This window comes from Micropterus salmoides, unplaced genomic scaffold (assembly GCF_014851395.1).
Source record: "Micropterus salmoides isolate LMB-PRFRI ecotype aquatic unplaced genomic scaffold, ASM1485139v1 Ms_hic_scaffold_11, whole genome shotgun sequence".
In the NCBI taxonomy this organism is placed as follows: Eukaryota; Metazoa; Chordata; class Actinopteri; order Centrarchiformes; family Centrarchidae; genus Micropterus; species Micropterus salmoides.
Window position 1 is genome coordinate 4,577,643 of NW_024040152.1, and position 22,179 is coordinate 4,599,821.

A 22,179-nucleotide genomic window follows, 5' to 3' on the forward strand; every position below is an offset into this window, starting at 1 on the left:
ACACCTGAAGGACTCGAAGATGGTGATAAATAAGATCCTCTGGTCTGATGAGACCAAGATAGAACTTTTTGGCCTTAATTCTAAGCGGTATGTGTGGAGAAAACCAGGCACTGCTCATCACCTGTCCAATACAGTCTCAACAGTGAAGCATGGTGGTGGCAGCATCATGCTGTGGGGGTGTTTTTCAGCTGCAGGGACAGGACGACTGGTTGCAATCGAGGGAAAGATGAATGCGGCCAAGTACAGGGATATCCTGGACGAAAACCTTTTCCAGAGTGCTCTGGACCTCAGACTGGGCCGAAGGTTTACCTTCCAACAAGACAATGACCCTAAGCACACCGCTAAAATAACGAAGGCGTGGCTTCACAACAACTCCGTGGCTGTTCTTGAATGGCCCAGCCAGAGCCCTGACTTAAACCCAATTGAGCATCTCTGGAGAGACCTGAAAATGGCTGTCCACCAACGTTTACCATCCAACCTGACAGAACTGGAGAGGATCTGCAAGGAGGAATGGCAGAGGATACCCAAATCCAGATGTGAAAAACTTGTTGCATCTTTCCCAAAACGACTCATGGCTGTATTAGATCAAAAGGGTGCTTCTACTAAATACTGAGCAAAGGGTCTGAATACTTATGACCATGTGATATTTCAGTTTTTCTTTTTTAATAAATTTGCAAAAATTTCTACATTTCTGTTTTTTTCAGTCAAGATGGGGTGCTGAGTGTACATTACTGAGAAATAAAATGAACTTTTTTGATTTTTGGAAAATGGCTGCAATGAAACAAAGAGTGAAAAATTTAAAGGGGTCTGAATACTTTCCGTACCCACTGTACATAGAAGTGGCGGCTCCCATAAGGCTTAAATTAGACTTTTCATATGCATTTTGGAAGACATAAAATGCTAATTAGGGAAATTTTGGATGGTAATGACAAATCAAACAGTTGATTAGACTGGAGTGACAATGTGAGAATTCAAAACCACAGATCAAAAGTATATTTTTGCCATCAACAACAATCTGTCCATCCAGAGAAAAGGGAACTCACATTTTACCTTCCCATCTCTTTGGTTTCTGTCATCATAAAGCAAGCTGTAAACATGAAACACTGTGAGCAGTTTTACTAGACATAATCCTTTTTACTCATAATTTATAAGTTACTCCATTTGGCGGATTCTGAAAACATTGTCACATTGTTTTTTTCGATATACTATACCTGAACTTTGCTGTACTACATGCTGGATGCACTATATTTGTGTTGCTGTGCTTGTTAATTTGAAGTGCTTTAATTTGTTACAGACGATGAGCGAGAGGCCGTTCATCCAGAAACTGTTTCGCCCCGTTTCACCTGAAGGCAACGTGCACACGCTTGGAGACCTGCTGAAAGAGATGTACCCAGCTGCTATACCAAACGACGGTAGGTCTACAAACAGGCACACACACAGGGACAAGGAGGGTTGCCTCTCTTTTTTTTTTTTTTTAATAGTGAGCAGCATAATCTTTTTTTAAATTTATGCTCATCTTCTAATGTGATCGATGATGATGATGATTAAAATAATAATGTCATTAAGAATAACACTTGAAAAATATCACTCGCACACAAGTCTGAATCATGTCAAACATTACCAGCAGATAAGTACAGTAGCAGACATGTTTTTTTGGTTTCCTTATCCCAGAAGGGAGAGAAGAACTGAAGCACTGCTTCAGGTTCATTTTATTTACACAGCCACGCGAGGCATGTCAGAGATCGACACTCTCAGATAATAAACACACTGCGGGAGGACTAAATGAGGGAAAATTGTGGCAGTTGCCACTAAGATGTGGGAGGAGGAGAGGAGGTTGGGTAGATAGAGAGTGAGGAGGCATGAAGAGGGAAAGAGAATGACAGCAAATTGCGGATGAAACTGTGATGTAAAGTCAGAGTGCTCCAACAGGAAGAGATGAAGAGAGCTGGAAACCAAACAGGTAGATGGGGAATGTTTAGTTGCTTTAATAAGTGATTGCTGAAGTCATTTCCAAGAGTAGGTCCACTTCAAGTCAAAACCAGAACCACAATCACATCTCTCTCCAGTTCAAACACAAACAACAAGCAGTGGGAGTTTTCGGTTGCACAGAGTGATAAATGAATCTGCAGAAGCTCTGGAATTAATGATTCATGTCCAGGTCTTCTGCTGGCACCCCAATACAACATTTATTTGTTAAAACGGCAAACAAAACAAAACAAACAGCACATACAGATGCTGAAAGCGTATATAGCCAACCTCTCTGTAAATAAAAACTCATAAATGCAAACAAAATTAAGGACCGCAGATCAGTGCAGAGCTAATAATGTTCATATTGTAAAATATCAAGTGTGAAATGCTTTAACATGTAACTAACCAATGCTAAGTAATGATTTTATTCAATGCACAGATGCATAGACTGTGGTGCTGTGCCAAAATAAACAAAACTAGATTGTTAATTAGATTTTTCAGGACAAACATCAAGGAAAGTTCTTAAAAAATATGTCTGTGTTCCTAAACAACACGCAAGTCATAAAATCCTGAAACATACAAAGTAACCAGCAAATTGCAAAATACTGGCAAACTGATGAATTGCTTTATCAGTATAAATACAACATACTATCTATACCTGTATACAGTAGTGCCTACTGTGAACCTTTTAATTACATATGACAGCAGGTTTGGCATATATGCACTCGTGGCATATAGTTGAGCTGCAGCTGTGGCGGAGGTGTGGTGAAAATGAAAGAAAAGATGAGAGGAGAGAGAGAGAGAGAGGGCAAGCCGCAGTCTAAACAAGCAGTGTCTGCAGAGGGGGGGAGAGAGGAAGTAGATAAGGAGACAATAGTGTGTTAGGACAGAGAACCCGCAGAGACTCACCTGCACGGAGGAGACAGAACCATTAACACCCCCCCTCCTCTGTCTCTGTCTTACATTCACTCTCATTTTGTCACCATCACGATTCTGACTTTTTACAACTCACACTTGCTTTCATATAATCCATTGGTTCATTTGAAAAAAAAATCTCAAAAGTTCTCAACTGAATGATAAATTCTATGAAATATTAAAAGTCTCTAAAATTAAAGTCGTCTGAGGTCTTGATTTTGAAAAGTACAGTGAAATGTTGCTTCCACTGTTAATTGAGATTAAGGTAACTCAGGAAGGGTTAGCTGTGTCCCGATTCCTAATATACAGTATGTACTATACTCCAAGTTTTATTTATATAGCGCCAATTACCATAACAGAAGTTATCTCATTGCACTTTCCATATAGAGCAGTTCTAGACCGTACTCTTTGTAATATTATTTACAGAGACCCCACAATTCCCACCCCAAGCAAATACTTGGCAACCAAACGGTGACTTTAAAAGAAAATATTTTTCCAAAGATAAAGTACTTATTTTAGTAGTATTTTTTGTTATCTGAAAAATTCCTGAAGCTACACAACCCTATTCTGTGATGTCTGTAAATGGTGTGCTGACTCTGGGAGCGTCTCATCCTCTCTGCATGTAGCGACCAATTGCTAAACCACAACCTAGCTAACGTTAGTTACTTGCTGTGTAGTTATCAACTCTATATCATGGTATTTCTTACTTTTTAAATGTCAGTGACTAATGTCAGTTAGTCGATTAGTGATCATTAATGTGGCCAGCAGGTTATTTTGGTTTCGAATAGTGGTTCCAGGTGGATAAAATATCTGGATACACTGATCTCTTGTCTCTCCTTGCACTTGTTATTAGTAATGTTCAAAATATCCAGGTAGCAGGTTTTTCATTTTTAGCTGTTGCTGGCCGTTGCATTGGCCTGTTCAAATTAAAATCACCAGTGGCAACTCGTATCAGCTGTAACTAAATGAAGTCAATGTTAGTTATTTGCCAAAGGCAAAACTTTGTCACACATTATCAGCCATAACCACTAAATATAATGTCAAAAACTAATTTTTTTTAAAGAAAAATATCTTCCTGCTTCCTTATAACTGACTAACATACGACTCTGAAACTTTGCCTGGGAAAATGTAAACATAGGCTCTTCCTGTCTGTGTGCCGTGAATCATTTAGCCTGATTTCGCAGGGAATCAGACCCGGTGACAGGCATTAAGAACAACTGTATAGAAATAGCCAATCTACTCGCTGATGGATGTGATTATTTATGTAGGACATATAGAGGAATCAGTATTACATTTATACTGTTTCATAACCAATTAAAAACTCATAGTACATTACTAGTAGTACATTTGTTTGCTTAAAATGTGCGTGACTGTTAGGTGGAGACAGAGATATCCTCTTACTGTGTCTTCTTCTTTTCCTGTTCCTTTCTTTCTCTATAGTTTCCCTGATCTAAGACTCTGTTTTTCTTCTTTGATCCTCTATCGCTCTCTCAGGTGTAGTCATCAACATCTTCCCTGTCTGCCGTAGACGTCTTTCATGTCTTTGACGTTAAATCTCTGCCTTTCTCTGCTCTCCTCCCTCCCAGAGGAGTCTGCCAGCCTGCCTGGCTGATCAAGGTGAAAGTGGCCCTTTTGTCTCTTGTCGTTTGTTTGGTTTCCACCTCTTCCTCGGCTGGTAGATGAGTGGAGTGATAGCCGGAGATTATGGCGGCGTGTTTGGATTAGAGAGACAGACTTGTGTTCAGGGGCTGGGTGGGGCGGTGGTGTTTTGGGGGGTTTGCTGGTAGTATTGTTCAAGAGTTCAGAGGACTTCTTTTCTTTTTCAGTCGGGACCCTAACATATAACAAAAAGAAAATCTAGGGTGCTCCACTGCTCTGTGATCTTTCAAACATCAAATAACAAGGTTTTTCATACAATCCTCCCTTCTGTTATGTCTGAGAGAGGATTGGTGTTGACCCCTGCGGGACCCAGAAACCAGTTGAAGCAAACAAATGGGGTGGCTTAAATTAGGAGGAAAAAACAAGGGGATTCCCAAATTGTTCTCAAGAAATGGCCGGAGAGTCATGAGGCTGTTGTCTACCCCCCCCCACATTGTGGGAAAGAAACCCAAAACAACATGTTATAACTGTAACTTGTGGTCAACTCTGACGACTGTTGTAGCTGTCTTTGTTTTTTGAACCAGGTGCGTTATTGAGCAAGGTTTTTGGCAAGAATTTGTCTTAGGTTTGCTGCAAGAATCACAGCCTAAATGGTGATGCTGCCCACACATGACACACGCGTGTTGACAGACAATTCTTGTAAGCAGAGTTTTCTTTTCAGGTTTTATCGGAGGTGAACCCAATCAGGAAAACCCCCCACATTAGATATTGTCAATGAATAATTAGAGGAAATCCCCCACCCCATCTTAGTCCCCTCCACACACACACACACAAAACCCCACCCCACCCTGACCCCGCCCTCCTCTTTGAGTGACAAATCAAATTACCAATGATTTGGGCATTCAGTCCCCCTCCTCCCACTACCCCACATTTCAGTCACATCTGTGGTACAGCCCACTCACTATTGGCAGGCTTCCACCAGGCTGCATCAGGAGCCAGTATAGCTTGTGCTGATGAAATGGGTCGGCTCACTTCAGAGGGGGAAGTGTAGGTTTCAGTGGCTGTTTTGATACAGTAGATCATTCAGGGTTATGGTTCATATGCGCAGGCGTGTGAGATGTGCACCAAGCGGGAATTCAGAATAGCTCGAAAGCCTGCTCGAAGCGTCTGTCTGTTTTTGGATTGAAATGTGGTCAGCAGAGATGTTTTTCTTTCTTATTCTATCCGTACAGCTTTACTGTAAAAAGGACATTTTGGAAAGTTTTGAAAAATATGTAGATATTCTCTACCTCTATTACTGTGATACCATTATCATTCAAAACTGATGTGTTATCTTGTAGCATTGGTAATGTTAAAAATCTGTTCGCCTAATAATTGCCTCATATTACAAGTGTTTAAAAGGTCCGGTCAGTTTTATTAATATCGTCCAAAATAGTTTGTCTCAGAGGACTTTAAACTGCGTACATCACACCACACCCTCTATCTTTAGACCCTTCGCCTTGCAAGCAAAAACATTATATTTTCTGATAATGGATCTAACCAGACATTAAATGCCATCTTTTGGTACTTGGCAGTTTAAGATACTCTGTGCTAGACATATTTCAATCAGTATCAAAAGGTTTGATAACTAACCATACCTTACTCTTTTCTGTTTTCTTGATTTTTTAAAAATTTGGTTACTGTTATTTTTAGTTCTTAGTTACTGTTTTCAAAAAAGCTACTATACATGTGAGAAATTTGTCTTCTTTTGTCAAAGGTCAAAGGTTTTGCAGAAAATGGTTCAAGTATCATATCACACTAGTATCTAAACAGTTCAGACAATATCCAGCCTTAGTTCCAGGATTTACAGACGTGCAATAGGTGGGGTCTCTACAGAGTGGACAGAAGTAACAATTTTACCTATTATTTATTTTTGAGGTTCAATATCAAATGTAATATCAAGCAAGTATTATGTGGTTTCAAATTAGGAGAAATTAAACATTCAATAGTATTTTGTTTAAAATCTATGGACTGTTTATACAGGATTTGGACAGCTTCTCCTCATCCCCAGCATAAACAAAATAGAAAAGAAAGAAAAACATTGGTGTAGTGGAGGCGTTCAAACTGTCGATGCATGCAAAATATGACCTGCAAAATGTTGCTGAAATACATTTTTTGAAACCAGAGTAGCTCCGCACATTGGCAGCACTTGGATTGTGTATTTGTACCTTGTAAAGCAAATTTAAGGATTTGTTCCTTTCCTTTGTTTTATAAAATTGTAGACTGTTTTGGTTTTGGACTGTTGGTTGGAAAAAAAGCGAATTTTAAGATGTCAGCTTGGCGTGTGGGAAATTTTAATGTGTGTGTGTGACTAATTGATTGATCAAAAGAAATAATTGTAGATTAATCAATGATAGAAATAACTGTTGCTTGCAGACCTGCACTCTCACAATGATGGACATCCCACCAGTCAGTCATTAAGTAGGTAGCCATTCATTAGTCCACCAGTCAGTTGGTAATTGATTGGGTCGGCCAGTATGTCAGTCAGTCTGACCAGATGCCGCTCGTGCAGTCAGACTGTGTTTGGCTGTGAGGAGGGTGCAGCATTGTGGTCTTCCTAAATAGTGGTTTGCTTCGCTCGGCTGACAAAACATGCGCTGTTGGCCGGCGGTCGTGTACTACTCAACCACAGGGTGCGTGTGTATGTGTGTGTGTCAGCAGGCAAATAAGCCATTTTTTAACAGTGGTGTTGCTACTTTGAAATGCAAACAAGTTAATAATAATTTGATTGTGGTTGGGAAGAAGTGGATTTCCACTTTACTCTTTATTCAACTACTGGCTCCCTTTCTGGTCTCATCAGCTGGTACTGTTGGGATTAATTCTAATTTTTATTTTAAATACTCCATAAAAGACATTTATATGCACAGTAATAATTAGTAGTTTTCTAGTTATAGTTTATAATCAGAGTTATGTACTGGGTTGTGAAATCAAAAAAAGTTTTTTTACTGGCAGGTCAAAGGTCATAGTAACACAGTACTGAAGTAATAGGTGTGGTTTAAAGAAGCGTTGAGCAGCTATTGTTTCTCTTTTTCTACTTTGATTTTTTATCACATTAAGGTTTTGTCAAATTAATTGCTAGTTATTCCTCTTTGTTGAAAGTTATTGGCATACGTCAAAACTAGAGACCATCTTGTGATGTGATCACGCCAGCCGCAACGCCCTTCAACATGTTGACGTTCCGACTCACGAGTACTAAAGTCATTACTACATTATTACATGAGTACTCAATACTCATGGGACTCATTTTTGATCTCAACTACAGCCCGGTCCATTTTCATGACTGCATCGCGTTGACAAAATTTGTCTACAGACAAATAAACCTGCCAAAGTACTGAAAATTGCTTCAGTGGTAGTTCCCACTGCATTAGTAGGACAGCATTTTGCGATGACACACACATTCTCTCACACACACACACATAGACAAGAAAACAACTATGTTAGGTCTTTTATAGGGCAGTGCAATGTGTGTGCAGTATGAAGAAGCTGGACTGGATGGTCACGTGACTACACATGCTGAGAGTACAGGAAAACACAAAGGATTCAGTTTCAATTACTTTTCAAATAATTGTCCACCCCTACATACAGCCATTTCTACAATTTGATCTCATTTGAAGTTAATGTTTAGTTGTAGGACTTTGGCCTCTGTTTATACTATATTGTACTGTACCTCACATACACAATGCATACATTATGCAAATGTCCATGCATTGGTACATAAGAGTTTACTGCCTTGAGATGTGCGAGAAGTTTGCGTTCTATTTGAGATTTTCTCCCATCATTTTTCTTATACGAACTTGCTGCTGAACAGGTATAGTCGAGTTCTTGTGTTTGATAGAAATTCATCTCATCTTCTAACTAATCCAGCCTTCTTCTCAGCAATACTGATTTACTCCCTTTTAAAATGCCAGATCCCATACCAGGTTGTGTTCTCTCTGTTTTGTTCCTCTACTCTGTTGTCATACCACATCCAAGTTTTCACAATTCTCCTTGTTAGGACATTGCATTGAGTCCCATTCATTGTGGACAGCCTAAAGCAAGGATTATACTTTTTTTGCATCCGCGAGTACGTAAGGGTCCGCTAGGGTCCGCGTGACGGAAGAATCGTCATCAGAGGTACACGTAGGTTCTGTGCAGACGTCCATGTGCCTCCCGTTTTTTATGATCGTGCGGACAGGTCCGTGGACGACTACGCTGCCAGTGCATCAACCGATCTACGGTGCATGTGTGGAACGAGTCCGCCAAGCTGACTCCAGAAAGTAGTATAAACACAAGTAGTCCACGTACGTTTGGTCCGCAGCTGTCCGTGTGCTCGTCCGCGCTAGAGTATATTCGAGGCTTAACCCTAACCACAATTAACACATTTCTCCTAACCCTAATTATCCAGGACCTCAGAAAAGGCTTTTTGCTTCATTAGGAACAGGCTTTGGTGCCCATGAAGACTACTGGTCCCTACAAGGTTGGTCTTTATACTTTCAACTACAACCCTATTTTTTTATGACTGCAATGCATTGACAAAATCTATCCACATACGGACACCCGGCAGAGTACTCAAAACTGCTTCTGTGGTAGTTGTCAGTGCAGTCGCTGTCTCCAGGACCACATTTTGCCATGATGACTCACACACAGACTCACAAGGTGAAAACAACAAGTGATCACAAGCGATTAAAACTGAGCATTTACTTACATGTGTAAAAAAAGCAGAACTTGAAACTACAATCAGCAACGTAGTGAAATTTGGATCAGAGCGTAGTTTCATAATATACGATAATTGATGATCTTGAGATAACAGGATAAAAACAATCTAAGGACTTATGATTTACTGACATACAGCAGTCATTTCATCCTTGTAAACCTTGTCTGCGTTTAAACGGCCTATGTTTGTTGGACTTATCCAGTTGTTCAAACTGTTAATGGTCAACGGTGTGATGCTTTAATGAATCACAGAACTGAGCGTTAGTCAAAGTGGGAAACCACCCCTCTGAATTTCTATTCCTGTCTAACCCTCCTCATAATTGTTTTCTTTCACATGACAAATCTGCTGATGTTTGTACCTGTTCTTCTGGGCGCCCTCAGGGGGAATCAAACCCTCAGCCTTTACTGTAATCACAGTTGTTTTTCCTGTAAGGACATAAAACAAGAGGTTGCTGTTCTTATTTTGTAATTGTCAAACTGCTGGCTCACATTTTGGAGATTGGTTTCCTCTTATGTATTATGGGCATTTTGATGCTTTTATTAGACAGCTGACAACCGTGAAATGACAGAGATGCAACGAAGATCCCTAGCCAAACTGTGGCTCATGGTCAACGCTTAAGCCCAGCGGGATCCCTCAATTTGGAGTTTTGTTCAACTTTGCAACTTAAGCAGAAGGACATAGTAAAATGCATATTTTTATGTACTCCTATTCAAGATCTTTGATTGGCTGTTACATCTATCCAAACGGACACTATCTTCCAAAACCCAATGAGATGTTACTAGGATTAAGAAGAATACAACTACATTGTCTACCTGGGTGGACAGTTGTCTCTAGCTTAGGAAGACATTACATAAGCCCCTTCAGTACCTCGTTATGTAAATGTAATTGCAATTTTACACGTCAGTGTCATGTCTAGGTGCAGCATCACGTTTATGTAAAAGTGACTATGAATAAGCCAATGTTAAGTCAGACATTATGAAATGGGCAGCAATTTTGTGTGTTTGGAAAGACTTTTCTGTCTTGTCTTAAAAACTCCACACCTTCAATTTATAAAGCAGGCTTTACATTACAAGTTACATTTGAGTCTCCAACCAACCGCTCACTCACCGGTCACCCCTCCCTTTGCAAGCACGTAGGAGAAGCTATAGTGGCCGACACGCTCTGTCGGCTCTTGTGATAAATAATGTGTCCTCCATTTGTCCTAATTTCTCTTTTCCTCTTACTTGTAACAAACCAGACGACGACTACTACTACATCTTCGTACATATTCAACGCAGTGACGAAACGCTCTCTGTAGAGCAGTTTGTCCATTTTAGCTACTGTAGAAACATGGCAGCGCAACATTTCCTTGTAAGAGGACCCGCAGTATATGTAGAAATGGCTCATTCTAAGGTTAAAAAAAAAACCTTAACGTTTCATTATGTAAGGTCTTTATACACCTCTGAAGTTGTAGTTTTGTGTATTATGTTGCATTTCTGTCAATTCATAGTTTTCACGTGACGTCACATTCCAAGGAAAAGATGTTATTTTCTGCTGCCTGCCAACCTATAATGCAATTGATACACTGCTTTTTGCCTTACCAAAATGCTGGATGGTTGTTGTGCTTTCGGATATACTAATCGAGATTGAGACAAGTCTGGGTGATTCCCCTGAAGGTAAAAGTAAACATCACCACAGTCGAGCGGCGGAAGGGACCTGGCTGTTTTTAACGGTAGAAATGCGGCAGCGGATGCTGTAATGTTACATGGATTGGATGTGCCCAACACTTACAGTTGGTGTGCATATCTTTCTTTTTCTTGAGTTGAAGGGTGATCCAAATTTTTGTGGCATCTCTACGGGGGAGTCGCAGTGTTGGTCTGTTGTTTAGCCCTCCAGGTCACCGTGCTTTTCAAGTGACTGAAAACTGTATAGATCCTCCTAAATATTACACACTGAACTTTTAAGTAAGTACCATCGGTCTGCCATGTTTTTGTGAAGAAGAAGAAAAGCTTTTTTTTCCTCTGCTGTTTTAAATTTGCAGTTTAACAAGTCCCAGCTGTTCTGATCAGTCGCAGCAATTAACAATGTGTTTATTGCTGGAATTTATACTGATTGACAAACAAAAGAAAAAACCATTATAGCCCAGACTGACCTTGATTGCCACAGTTTTTCCTGCATTTTACTCATACGTTTCCAAGTTATGAGGGTGTGTAGGTGTGTGGGTGTGAGCGTGAGATTGTAAATGCTTGTCTGAGATTTACTGTAGGTGCAGGTGGCTAATCTGATGATCTATAGTAATATGTATTTGTGTGGGAAGTCTGTGTCTGTGCGTGTGTGTGTGTGTGTGTGTTGGGGGCGTGCCCCATTGAGAATTTCCCCCATTTCTAATAGTGTGACTGTAAGAATACACCTACTCCACCCACATCTTCTTGCCTGGCAATACTGGGGCTAAAAGGTTAGTTGGGTAAGATACGCCACCCAGAAATGGTGTGTGTGTGTGTGTGTGTGTGTGTGTGTGTGTGTGTGTGTGTGTGTGTGTGAGTGAACCAGAGAAAGTGTGTTCTCACTATTATAGGCAGGATCACACCTTTTACTTTCTGTGAACTGAAATGAACATTCATTTGAATTTATGATGTGTGACAGATGCAGCTTAACTGTCATATTCTAACAATAAAATAAGCAAACACCAATTAGAAAAAGAATACTCTAATAACACCTTCTTTAAGTGGTGCTGCAAACAGTAAATAATATTTAAAAAATGTAGTTGTAGATAATCAATACACATCAATATGTCTATGAAGATTCTCAGTCATCCACTTTGTTGGATAATACACATCAATACAAGCTTGTCTGGCGAAGAGAACAGCTCTAAATCCACTTCCACTTATGGAAAATAAAGAAAAAAAATCAACTGATGAACTCCTTTTAGATCACTTCAGCTTATTTTGGTGCATACTTTAATTGATACATTTCAATGTACATCTCAGATCCTATAAGTACGTTCTAATGCTTCTTTCAGTGATAACACTCTCATTGAATTCATGTTTATAATTGGACTGTCTTTTGCAATACTTTCAGTGCTTAAACCTAATTAATTTTAGTGCCTTCTTACAATTGATGCTCCTTCAGCTGCTGCTCAACTCCAGCATTCTCTAGTCTCTAACTGCCTTACCTTAGATATTGTCATAAGGCTGCAAAACCCAACTCCCTTCCGTCAAAAGGAAATCGCATCATGTACAGTGATAGTTTAAAATGTGCGCTGGTTTCTTTTTTTTTCAACCTTGTGGGCTCCGTGGTTTTAGAGCAGTAAGCCAACAATGCCACTGAGAACTCAATCTTGACTTGACAGTTATTTGTTTAAAATAAATTTATCGGGGAAAGTGAAGAGGCAGATTTTGTTTTCAATCTACCAAAAAGGCCACCTTCCACCAGGCTCTGGTAAAATTTCACACATTTATAATGCTTTGTTTTTGAATTAACTGGTTTTCTCCTTCCTTTATCTGCATGGCCTTTACCCAGTGGTGAAACTCAGAACACAGTACTGTGTATGTAAAATGTTTAGGTAATTTACTTGAGTATTATTTTTTACTACATTATACTTCACAACATTTATTTAAGAGCTATAATTACTTTTATATATTACTTTATAAATGAATAATTTATGTACAAAATATATAAGTTTATAAAATATTATCCTGATATGATGATAGTTGTTGATACTTTGTACTTTTACCAAAGCAAAAGTAGCATTAAAGTATTAAAATACTGCATTACATATAAAAGTAACATAGTAAAGTTTACATAGTAAAGTAAGCATTCAAAATTTCAATTAAGTCTGATTTGAATACTTCTTCCACCACTGTTGTACGTTGCTCTAGTGACCCTAAAAAATAACCACAGCTGCTAAAAATCACAGTCACTGTTTATTTTTAATTCAGCAACATAAATGATTACACTCTTCACCAAACTCCCTTCAGTCACCAAACTTAATTTAAATTAGTTTGTAAAATATTATTTTAATTTCATTTTTTTCTGCAGAGGATATATGCCCTACATTTTACTTTGTCTGTGATCTACCTCTACCCTAGTTCATTGAAATATCAATTTAACTGTTAAATATAACTGGTTTGCTTTGGACTCTAGCGGCCTAGCAGATTCTAGCGATCTGAAAACTGTCACTCTGTTATAAATACCAATAATTGATTTCATTATTTTACTCCACCAGCAGAGGCGCCCCTTACTCCCACCTTTGACCTTCATGTGCACATCTGTAATGTTCAGAAGAAAACCTTTGCTGAGCACATTGTTTCCTGACATTAGTTTCGTGCATGTTCCTCTCTGCCAGCCAGTAAGCAGGTGTAGGGTGGAGCTGCTTCTCAGACCGTCAGTTAACGCTCTGTCTCAACCGTCCTCCTGATATTACGTGGAGCCACAATGTCATGTACCAGTGGTGAATGAGGACAACCTGTGTGTGTGTGTGTGTGAGAATGTGTGTGATAGACGGGAAAAGGCCCACCACTGTCTGTCTTTCTCACGCACACACAGAACATCCTGTTTGTATACAGTTGTTGATTGTATAGGAGAATTGTCACAATTAGACAGAAGCTGAAATGCTAAATATAAAAATACTGAAAATTAATTAACAAACAATATATAGATTTTAAACTAAATTTAAAGCATAAATTAAAATATCCATCTCCAAAACCAACCAAACTGAAGACAGCTGCATTAACTGTTTAAGAACTATGTTAAACGAATAGTTTTTGTTTTACAGCTGAGCAAAACATTTGTCACCTTCCGGCCTGTTCGCTTCAAAAATATTTGTCTCGAAACATGAACCAGCCTGGATGTGAAATTAAATTCTTATTTGTCTTTAAACAGGTGAGCAAGGTTTGACTGGTTTCTGGTGAAGTCAAAGTAAAATGTAAACAAATCACTTGAGACTATCAGTTTTGCTTGACAGATTTGCATTAGAAACAAGTGCAACCACTTGACCTCACATAAAAAAAGAGAATAAACAAAACAAATGACTGAATGAATCCAGACTACATTAAATTGCTCATAAAATTGGCATTTTAAGTATTTTTTGTTGAATTTAAGAAGGGAAATGTAAGTAGGAATTATCATCTAAAGCGCTTAATAGAACATGTTAATAACCTGTACGCGTGCTTAAACTCTGTTTTTAAGTCCTGAAATGATCATGAACTCTGCTGTTAAAGAGCTGTCAAGCTTTAATGTCAATTTGAGCATGAGATACTTCAGCAATTTCAGGGAGCTCTAAATAACATTATCTGTTTCAGAGATATCAACCATTTAAATAAATATGATTTTTGAAAATATGTTAAAAATCAGTGTCCATCTTAATTGAAAGCCTTGCTGCAGATTACAGTAGCATTTTATTGTCAAATGTAATTTTAAAGGTCTTAAATATGCTGTGGTTTCTTGTAGTTCCTTGTTCTATGTTTCTATTTTGAAGAAATAAAAGACAGTGTTCAAATGTTCTCCTACATTTCCCACAATGCAACTATGTAGTGTCTTTCATTTGTCTCTTCCTGCCTGGTAAATGCTCATGTCTGTGTGACTTTACACACCATTTGTTACACAGGTTTTATGTAAAAGTAAAAAATAAAAGTCCTGATTATAAGTGAAAATGTAAGCTCGAACTCTGAGGCTCCCCGAATGTCACTGAATCATCAGAAGTCTGATGGTTGGTAAAGTCACTGCTCGTAACGGACGATTTGCGGTCGTGGCCTTTCAGCAGTGGGCGGGGTCAGCAACAGGAGGCCGTCATAGCTAGACACACACACACACACACACGCACACTGAAACCTCAAACTGTTAGAGTGAAAGTTAAATAATCGAATCCTGTCAACGACATAACACAAAAACAATCAACTGCCGCTTTACTCTCCTTCATAACTGAACACACACTGACACTTTCTCTCCCCCTCTCTCTCACTCACCACACCAGTGGTATTACTGTAGTGTCTGATGTGGTCTCTCTCACCTCATGTAACCATCTCTTTTCCTCTTTTCTCTCCACCATTGCTCCCTTTATCTTTACCTTTTTATCATCTCTTTCTTCTTTCTTTCTTTCACCTGCAGCCTTTCTTCATTTTTCTCCTTCAGCTTCCCTTTCAACTATTTTCCTCTTTTCCTGTGACATGTTATCACCTTTCACCCTGTTTCTTATTTCCTTTCCTTCCCTCCGCTGCTTTTGAACTTACTCATTTCCTCCTCTACTCTCTACTCTTAATTTCTTTACCAGTCTTAATTTTCTCCATCTCTCTCTTCTCCTTTTTGTTCTTATTTCCTCTTCAACCTTTCTTTTACTTTCATCATTGTTTTCTGTCTTCTACTTTTATCCTCTTGTCTTTTTCTTCTTATGTCCACCTCCATGGATCACTATCTCTCCAAACCTTTTCATTTCTCTGATGAAATCTGTCTTTTTACTCTCCTCAACCCCTTCTTCTCTTCCATTTTTCTTCTTTTTTCCACTTCCACATATATAAATAAAATAACCAAGCAAATTGCTTCAAAGTAAAACAGAGAGAAACTTTTAAAATATACTAACATAAAGAGGAAAATATAAAAATACAGAAAACAAAAAAACATAGTACAACATAATTACTGTTTAAATCTGAAGTCGGCCTTCCAGTAAATGTGAGATGAGAGAGATGAATTAAAAGATTGTACTAGCTATTTTTTTAAATTAATAAACTGAATTGCCCTTGTCTTCATCCAGGTGAGCAGAAGCGTTACCAGGTGGTGATCCACGGTATCGAACCGCTGCTGGAGACTCCTCTTCAGTGGCTCAGCGAACATCTCAGCCACCCTGACAACTTCCTGCACATCTGCGTCATTCCAACCCCAACCGACTGAGGCCACGCCTACCACTCCTCACTGTCACTGTGACAACCGACCGACCAGCCAGCCGACCAGCCGGCCGGCTGGGTAACTGGGTGATGGAAGCGCTAAACGTTGGAAACTCTGAACTAACAGACTCTTTAACGAGAAGGAGTTTACAATCTTGTCAATGATGAACAAAGGATGTGAAGGAGGTATTTAACAAAGCTCCTTTTTCATCTTGTTAATTGATATTTCTAATCCTCCCGCCACCAATACTACTACTACTACTACTACTACTACTCCTCCTCTTTCCCCCTCAGAAAACTTGTTTATATGAGGTGAGAATGAAAAGATCTTCTCTTCCTCCTCTGCCCCTGAAAGGAAAGACAATTCTTCAGGTGAGGAGCTGGTTAAATGAGCAAAGGATCTCTCCCTTTTTCTATCTCACATCTCCTTCTCCTCTCTTCTACTCCTCTCCGAGCTAACAATCATCTCCAGGCGAGGAGAGGAGGTGAACGGATCCCTCGTTTTTTCATCCTGCCATACATCTTTCTTTTTTTCCATTCCAAGACAAAGACTGTCCTGTACAGAGAGAAAGGATTGTTTGGGATTTGGGGAGAGGCGTATCCAGTCCTGCTGAAGTTGCCTTAGTTAACACGTTCATCGTCCTCCTCATCGTCCTCCCTGCAAATAACGTCTGGACTCACAAAGTTACTCTGAGTTTACATCACAGCCTGCAAACATAATCATCTACAAAAACTCAGGACCATCAGGAACTCCTGGTGGTCTGTTTTTGACTTCTTTCAGAGGATTTTCTGTTGGTTAGGTCTCTTGCATTAAGACTTGACTTCAGTTGACAAAGTGAGCTGGAATGAGATGAAGACGAGCTGTTTTGGAGCTCTGAGGGCATTGACTTGACGCATGTGCTTGCTCGCACTGTTCCCAGCACACTTCTGGTCTGGTTCGGACTGAGTGTCTGGTGCCACTGTTGAGATAAACATCTAATTTTGAATTATTAGAAAAAGCAACTTAACAAGCAACAAGTATCATCACCTGGTACTTGACTCAAAAAACGTGTAATTAATGTTTATTTTCATTTTTCATCTTCCCTTTTAAGAGAAATTCCAGTTTCATACGAGTTTGGTCTGATTTTAATAGTTGAAATAAACTTGAATTAGCCTTTAATGGTTACATCCTACTCTTTGGGTGATGGGATTCTACAACTGTCAAAAACAAATGCTGAAGGATGTGCTAATAAAAACAACATTTGTGTTTAAGCTGAGAACAAGTCTGCACTTGTTTTGTTGTCTTACTATCTTTGCAGAAGATCGACGGAGATATTGGATTTTCACAGGATATCTTTTGAGAGTGAACAAACTATTAATGAGGCCAAAGCATTTGGTTCAAATGTCATGAATAAAAAAAAAACTGCACATAAGTTTTCAGTAACAGGTGTTGATTTCTCTCCATCAGTACAACAGAGTTTAGCTGTTTTACTGTCTGTTTTGTCAGATTTGGCCCGAGCCTCTTTGTCTGCTGCCAAACTTAATTGAGCATCTGGTTTTGTTTAATTTTAAGAACTTAGCTTAGATAATGAGGCCGCATTAGCATTAAGTCTCCAGGCTGTTGGGAGCCACAGTTGTTTGACACGTCCTACATATGCTTTCATTGTAAAATTGTGGTTCTTGGACACAAACAAAACTGACTAAAGCATATACAAATGACTTTAGTTGACAGCTTCCCAGATCGCATTACTTTACTGGATGTTGAGACCATAATTAATTAATCATACTTTTTTGTTGTTGTTATTTTTTCCACATTGTGTACATCTGTTCATACTGAAATAAAACATTTCTTAAAGCATTCAGCTGACACTGTTCTCCCTAATGGTTTAAAATAAAAGTGAGTTGATTCAAATATTTAATTTTCAGAGAATCTAGTTATTTATTATGAAGACAAAAACTGCACAATAAACACATTTCAAATCACTACCCTGAGAGCAGTAAGGCTTCAAAGGTCAGGTTTGCGGACTGTCCCGAATCACTATGTGCACTAAAAAAAACCCTGCATATTTAATATTAAACTGTTTTTACATTACAGGTAAACTTATTTCTCATTTGAAATATTTGTGTCCATAATGCTGTCAGCTTAACCTCAGTTTCGTTCACTTTCTCTTCACAAGGTGAAGATGAAAATGAAATTGAAAATGTAACCTTCCTTAGTTATTAAAACTGGGTGTGATTTAAAGTTTTTCAGTACCGGTAACAATGTATTACCTGAGTTTCACTACCAATACCATAACTAAATGGTATACTTCTTATCTTACTTCGGTGAGTCATTATTTCAACAACACAAATTCCCCAGAAGCGTTTTAACACAAACAGCTGCAGAATAATTTTGCTTAAACAGAGTTTTAAAGGGTCCCATATTACATAAGGCAAACGAAAAAAGAAGCCAGTGGTTTTTCACAAGGACTGTTTTTTCAACTACAAACTGTTTACAGTGATGTATGCGAATTAACGGGGTTACGTACGTACATGTTGCTTTAGCTATCAACACGAGGCTGTTGATATAATCTGTGTTTCTTATGGGAAACAAATCTCATGAAAAGGGCAAACCAACAATGAATGTATCTACTCACAAGTATTGTGTGTGTCTAACCTTTCTTTAAAAACTACAGTGAGCAGCTGACCAGAAAACCGCTGAGCCTTTTTAAAAAATGAAACCACGTATTTGTGAGGTGTTTTTAAAGATTCATCTTTCAGTAGGAACCAATGGGCTTGGAGCTGAGCACTACAGACAGAGTAGGGAAGTGAGAAAGTGTTTAGAGAAGGAACACGTTGTTGGTTTTGGTAATGTTTCTGACCACCAGTCTTTATTCTAAAGAACACATCGTCCTTAAACATGGGTTTCCCCATTCTTCTGTACATTATTGCATTCCTCCCTGGTACAGAGGACGGTGTAATTCTTGAGCTCAGCTGGTTGGTGAAAGTGTTTGAAGGGTCCTGGGTTTGAACCGGCAGACAAGACAATGCCAGCTTCCTTCCCCTCTGGTTTTACCCTCTTTTCACTTCATCCATCCCATAAAGAACATTTCTCTTTCTCTTATGTATTTTACTGCTGACACTCGCCCTCCCTCTCTCTCTTCATCTCTCCTGGTTAATTATCTGTTGGCATTCCACCCGCTGCTAATGAGACCACTAAACTGTGCTGTCAGACAGGCCTTGGGCGGCTCTGTCACTGTGTGTGTGTGTGTGTGTGTGTGTGTGTGTGTGTTTGTCTTGATGTGAGCAAGCTCAGTTTCGCGGAATTAAACCGTACAGTGTGAGTGTGTGATTTGTGTGTGTACATAATTACAGACACCATTTATAGCCCCCTGCAGGTGTGTGTGTGTTTACAAATCCAACATCCAATGCGGTTCTGTCTGTCTCCTCACACATAAACACTCGTCTCTTGTCACACTGCCAGTCTGCTAATTTAAAGTGTGTGTGTTGTGTGAGTGATGTCACACATCATGTCATCACGTCAGGCTTCCTCACCGCTGATGCTGCTGCCAAGCATGATGGGACGGCGGGTTTATGGTGTTGAGTCAAGACGTAGGGCCCGGCTTGGGGTACAGTATGTGTTTGTTTGTGTGTGTTTGTATATACACTGCAGCTCTAGGCACAGTGATAAAGAGTCTGTCTCATTCTGTCTCGCTGACACACGCTTTTATGGGATTTCCAGAGCCGCCGTCCGACCCCTGTACTGTACAACACTGAGGAGAGGGAGAGAGACATAGAGGAGAGGTGGTGAGGTGTTTAGTGAGGTGTTTAGATTGAATGAGTCCAAGGTAAACAGTTTGCAGGCTTCATTTCCAAGTCTTCCTTTTCCCCTCCATGAATCTGACTGGAAATGTCGACTTGCATTGTTGTATTTTCTGTCTGCGGTTCATCACACTGACCAGTTTTTAGCGACAAAAAAAAAGAAGCTTGTAAACAAAATGCACCTGTATTTGCATGTAGCTTCATTATTGGACAGCGTTTTAGAGATGCACCATCCTGCCAGATATTTTAGTCAAAATACCTGTAGTTACATTTTCAGGGCTTCCACCTCTATTTTTTTTAAATAAATTCCATGCTTACAATCACATTTCTCTTACTCATTCACCCCTGGGAGCTGCTCATGGGAAAGGGCAGAAGTGTCTGTAATGAGGGAAAGGAAAGTGCCCCAGACGGGTTTATTCTGCCTGTCTGTGGTTTAAACCACTGAACTTCCAAGCCTGCTTGTTTTCAGTGGTGTATAAAGACCTTACATAATGAACAGTTTTTATTACCTTAGAATGAGCCATTTCTATCTAGATACACCCCAGGTCCTCTTACATGGACGTCGCCATATTGCGCCGCCATGTTTCTACAGTAGCCCGAATGGACTAACTGCTTTACAGAGCGCGTTTTGCAGTGTTGGGCAGCAGCGTCGCTACAAGTAGTGGCATTACTAGCTTAACTATATTTCTCAGTAGCTTGGTGGTAGTGTCGCTATTTGCTATTCTGAATCAAATAGCTTTTCAGTAACAAAGCTCTTTTATTGACCGAGTAGCGCTGTATCTTCCACACACGCTACATTTTCCCAAGCATTTCTGAAGGATCAGTGAGTGACATCATGTACTGATCCTTGGGCTGATGTCTGCGACTTTGCTGCAGGGGAATAAAGACACTCGCGCTGAGTTTACTTTCTGTTGTGATAGTTACTGTAACAGCTCTTGAGAAGGATCAGGGTCCAGCCTGGACAGCTCTTCCTCTAGTGAGGAGGAAACTCTCTCTCTCCTATTGCCATGAATGTTTAGGTTGTTTAGGTTGCAATGTTGACAGAGCATAAATTCACAAAAAAATATAATTAATTAACAATTAAATGACATTATAAAAACTAAAGAAAGAGGAATAACAACAACAAAAACATCAGCTAGGCCTTTGTTACATAAAAAATATATCTTGCTTTTTGACAAGCTGTTTCAAAGAAACAATTATTAAAATAGCAAACAATATTAATGATAATAATGTGATAATTAAGTAACTTTATACAAACAACAATGGTTCTGCGTTTGTTGCATGAGGAAATACATTTAGCTGCAATGATATGGCAGTAAGTAGGAGAGTTCTGTGTGTCTGATTTAGCTCTCTCTGCACACACACACACGTTTGGAGCAGGTTTTTAGTCTTTCTTCTATTGCTACAGTGGAATGAAGTTAGTTCAATATAAACTAGGCCTATGCTGTGTGTGTGTGTGTGTGTGTGTGTGTGTGTGTATATATATATATGGTAGCTTAGATGTAACTAAGCTACTTTTTCCACGTTGCTGTAGCTTAGCTTGCTACATTTCACTGGGGGGTAGCTTCTGTGTTGTGAAGCTTCATTTAATGTAGAGTAGCTGGTAGCTTAGCTCACTACATTTTCCAAGTAGCTTGCCCAACACTGGCGTTTCGTCACTACGTTCACTACGTACGAAAAATAAGAAGAAAAATAAGAAGTAACATAAGTATTACTCGTAGTAGTTGTCGACTGGTTAATTAAGAAAAGAAGAGAAATTTGGACAAATTGAGGCCCACATGTATTATTTAGAAGAGTCGACAGAGGGTGTCAGTCCATCGTAGCTTCTCCTGCGCGCTTGGGAAGTGAGGGGGGAACGGTGCATATGGTGTCAGAATAATCTGAATATTTTTTTCCTCCTTAAATCTTTATTCCAAAAAGAGAAATGAAGTGTACATAGGACATAAAGAAGTATACAGAACTTTGATTCGTGCAAAATCACGTATTGCATATACATATTTTGCTAACATGTAATGTGGTTATAACGGTTAGTAATTTATGCATGTGGAGTGAACAGGATGTCTGCGTGTTGTTTATATGCTCTTATAATGTTAATCCAACTTTTAGTAGCGTCCATGTTGATTCCACATTCCGACTTAAGAGCACTTAAGAGCAATGAACACACACTGAAGTCAGAACTCATGAAATTGGACCATCTGAGGAGCATGTGAATATGTTGTGAGCCACTGATTGTAATTTGCAACCCTCACCCCAGACTCCACTAAAACTTACACACTAAACCTTTAATTAATGTTTCAGACCTTCAACGCACTGAAAATGTATTTTCTCAGT

The 22,179-nt window shown here is 39.3% G+C and overlaps 1 protein-coding gene across 2 annotated transcripts in view; it reads left to right on the plus strand.

The window, feature by feature from the left end:
• The window catches only part of atg5 (ATG5 autophagy related 5 homolog (S. cerevisiae)), a 39,593-nt gene extending 21,688 nt beyond the window's left edge, over nt 1-17,905 (plus strand). For both annotated transcript variants that reach the window (XM_038710515.1, XM_038710516.1), the window contains exons 7-8: nt 1,295-1,412; nt 15,939-17,905. In XM_038710515.1, coding sequence (XP_038566443.1) covers nt 1,295-1,412; nt 15,939-16,075 — 255 coding nt within the window. In that variant the 3' untranslated portion in view covers nt 16,076-17,905. The remainder of the gene's footprint in view (nt 1-1,294; nt 1,413-15,938) is intronic.
• The last annotated feature ends 4,274 nt before the right edge of the window (nt 17,906-22,179 follow it).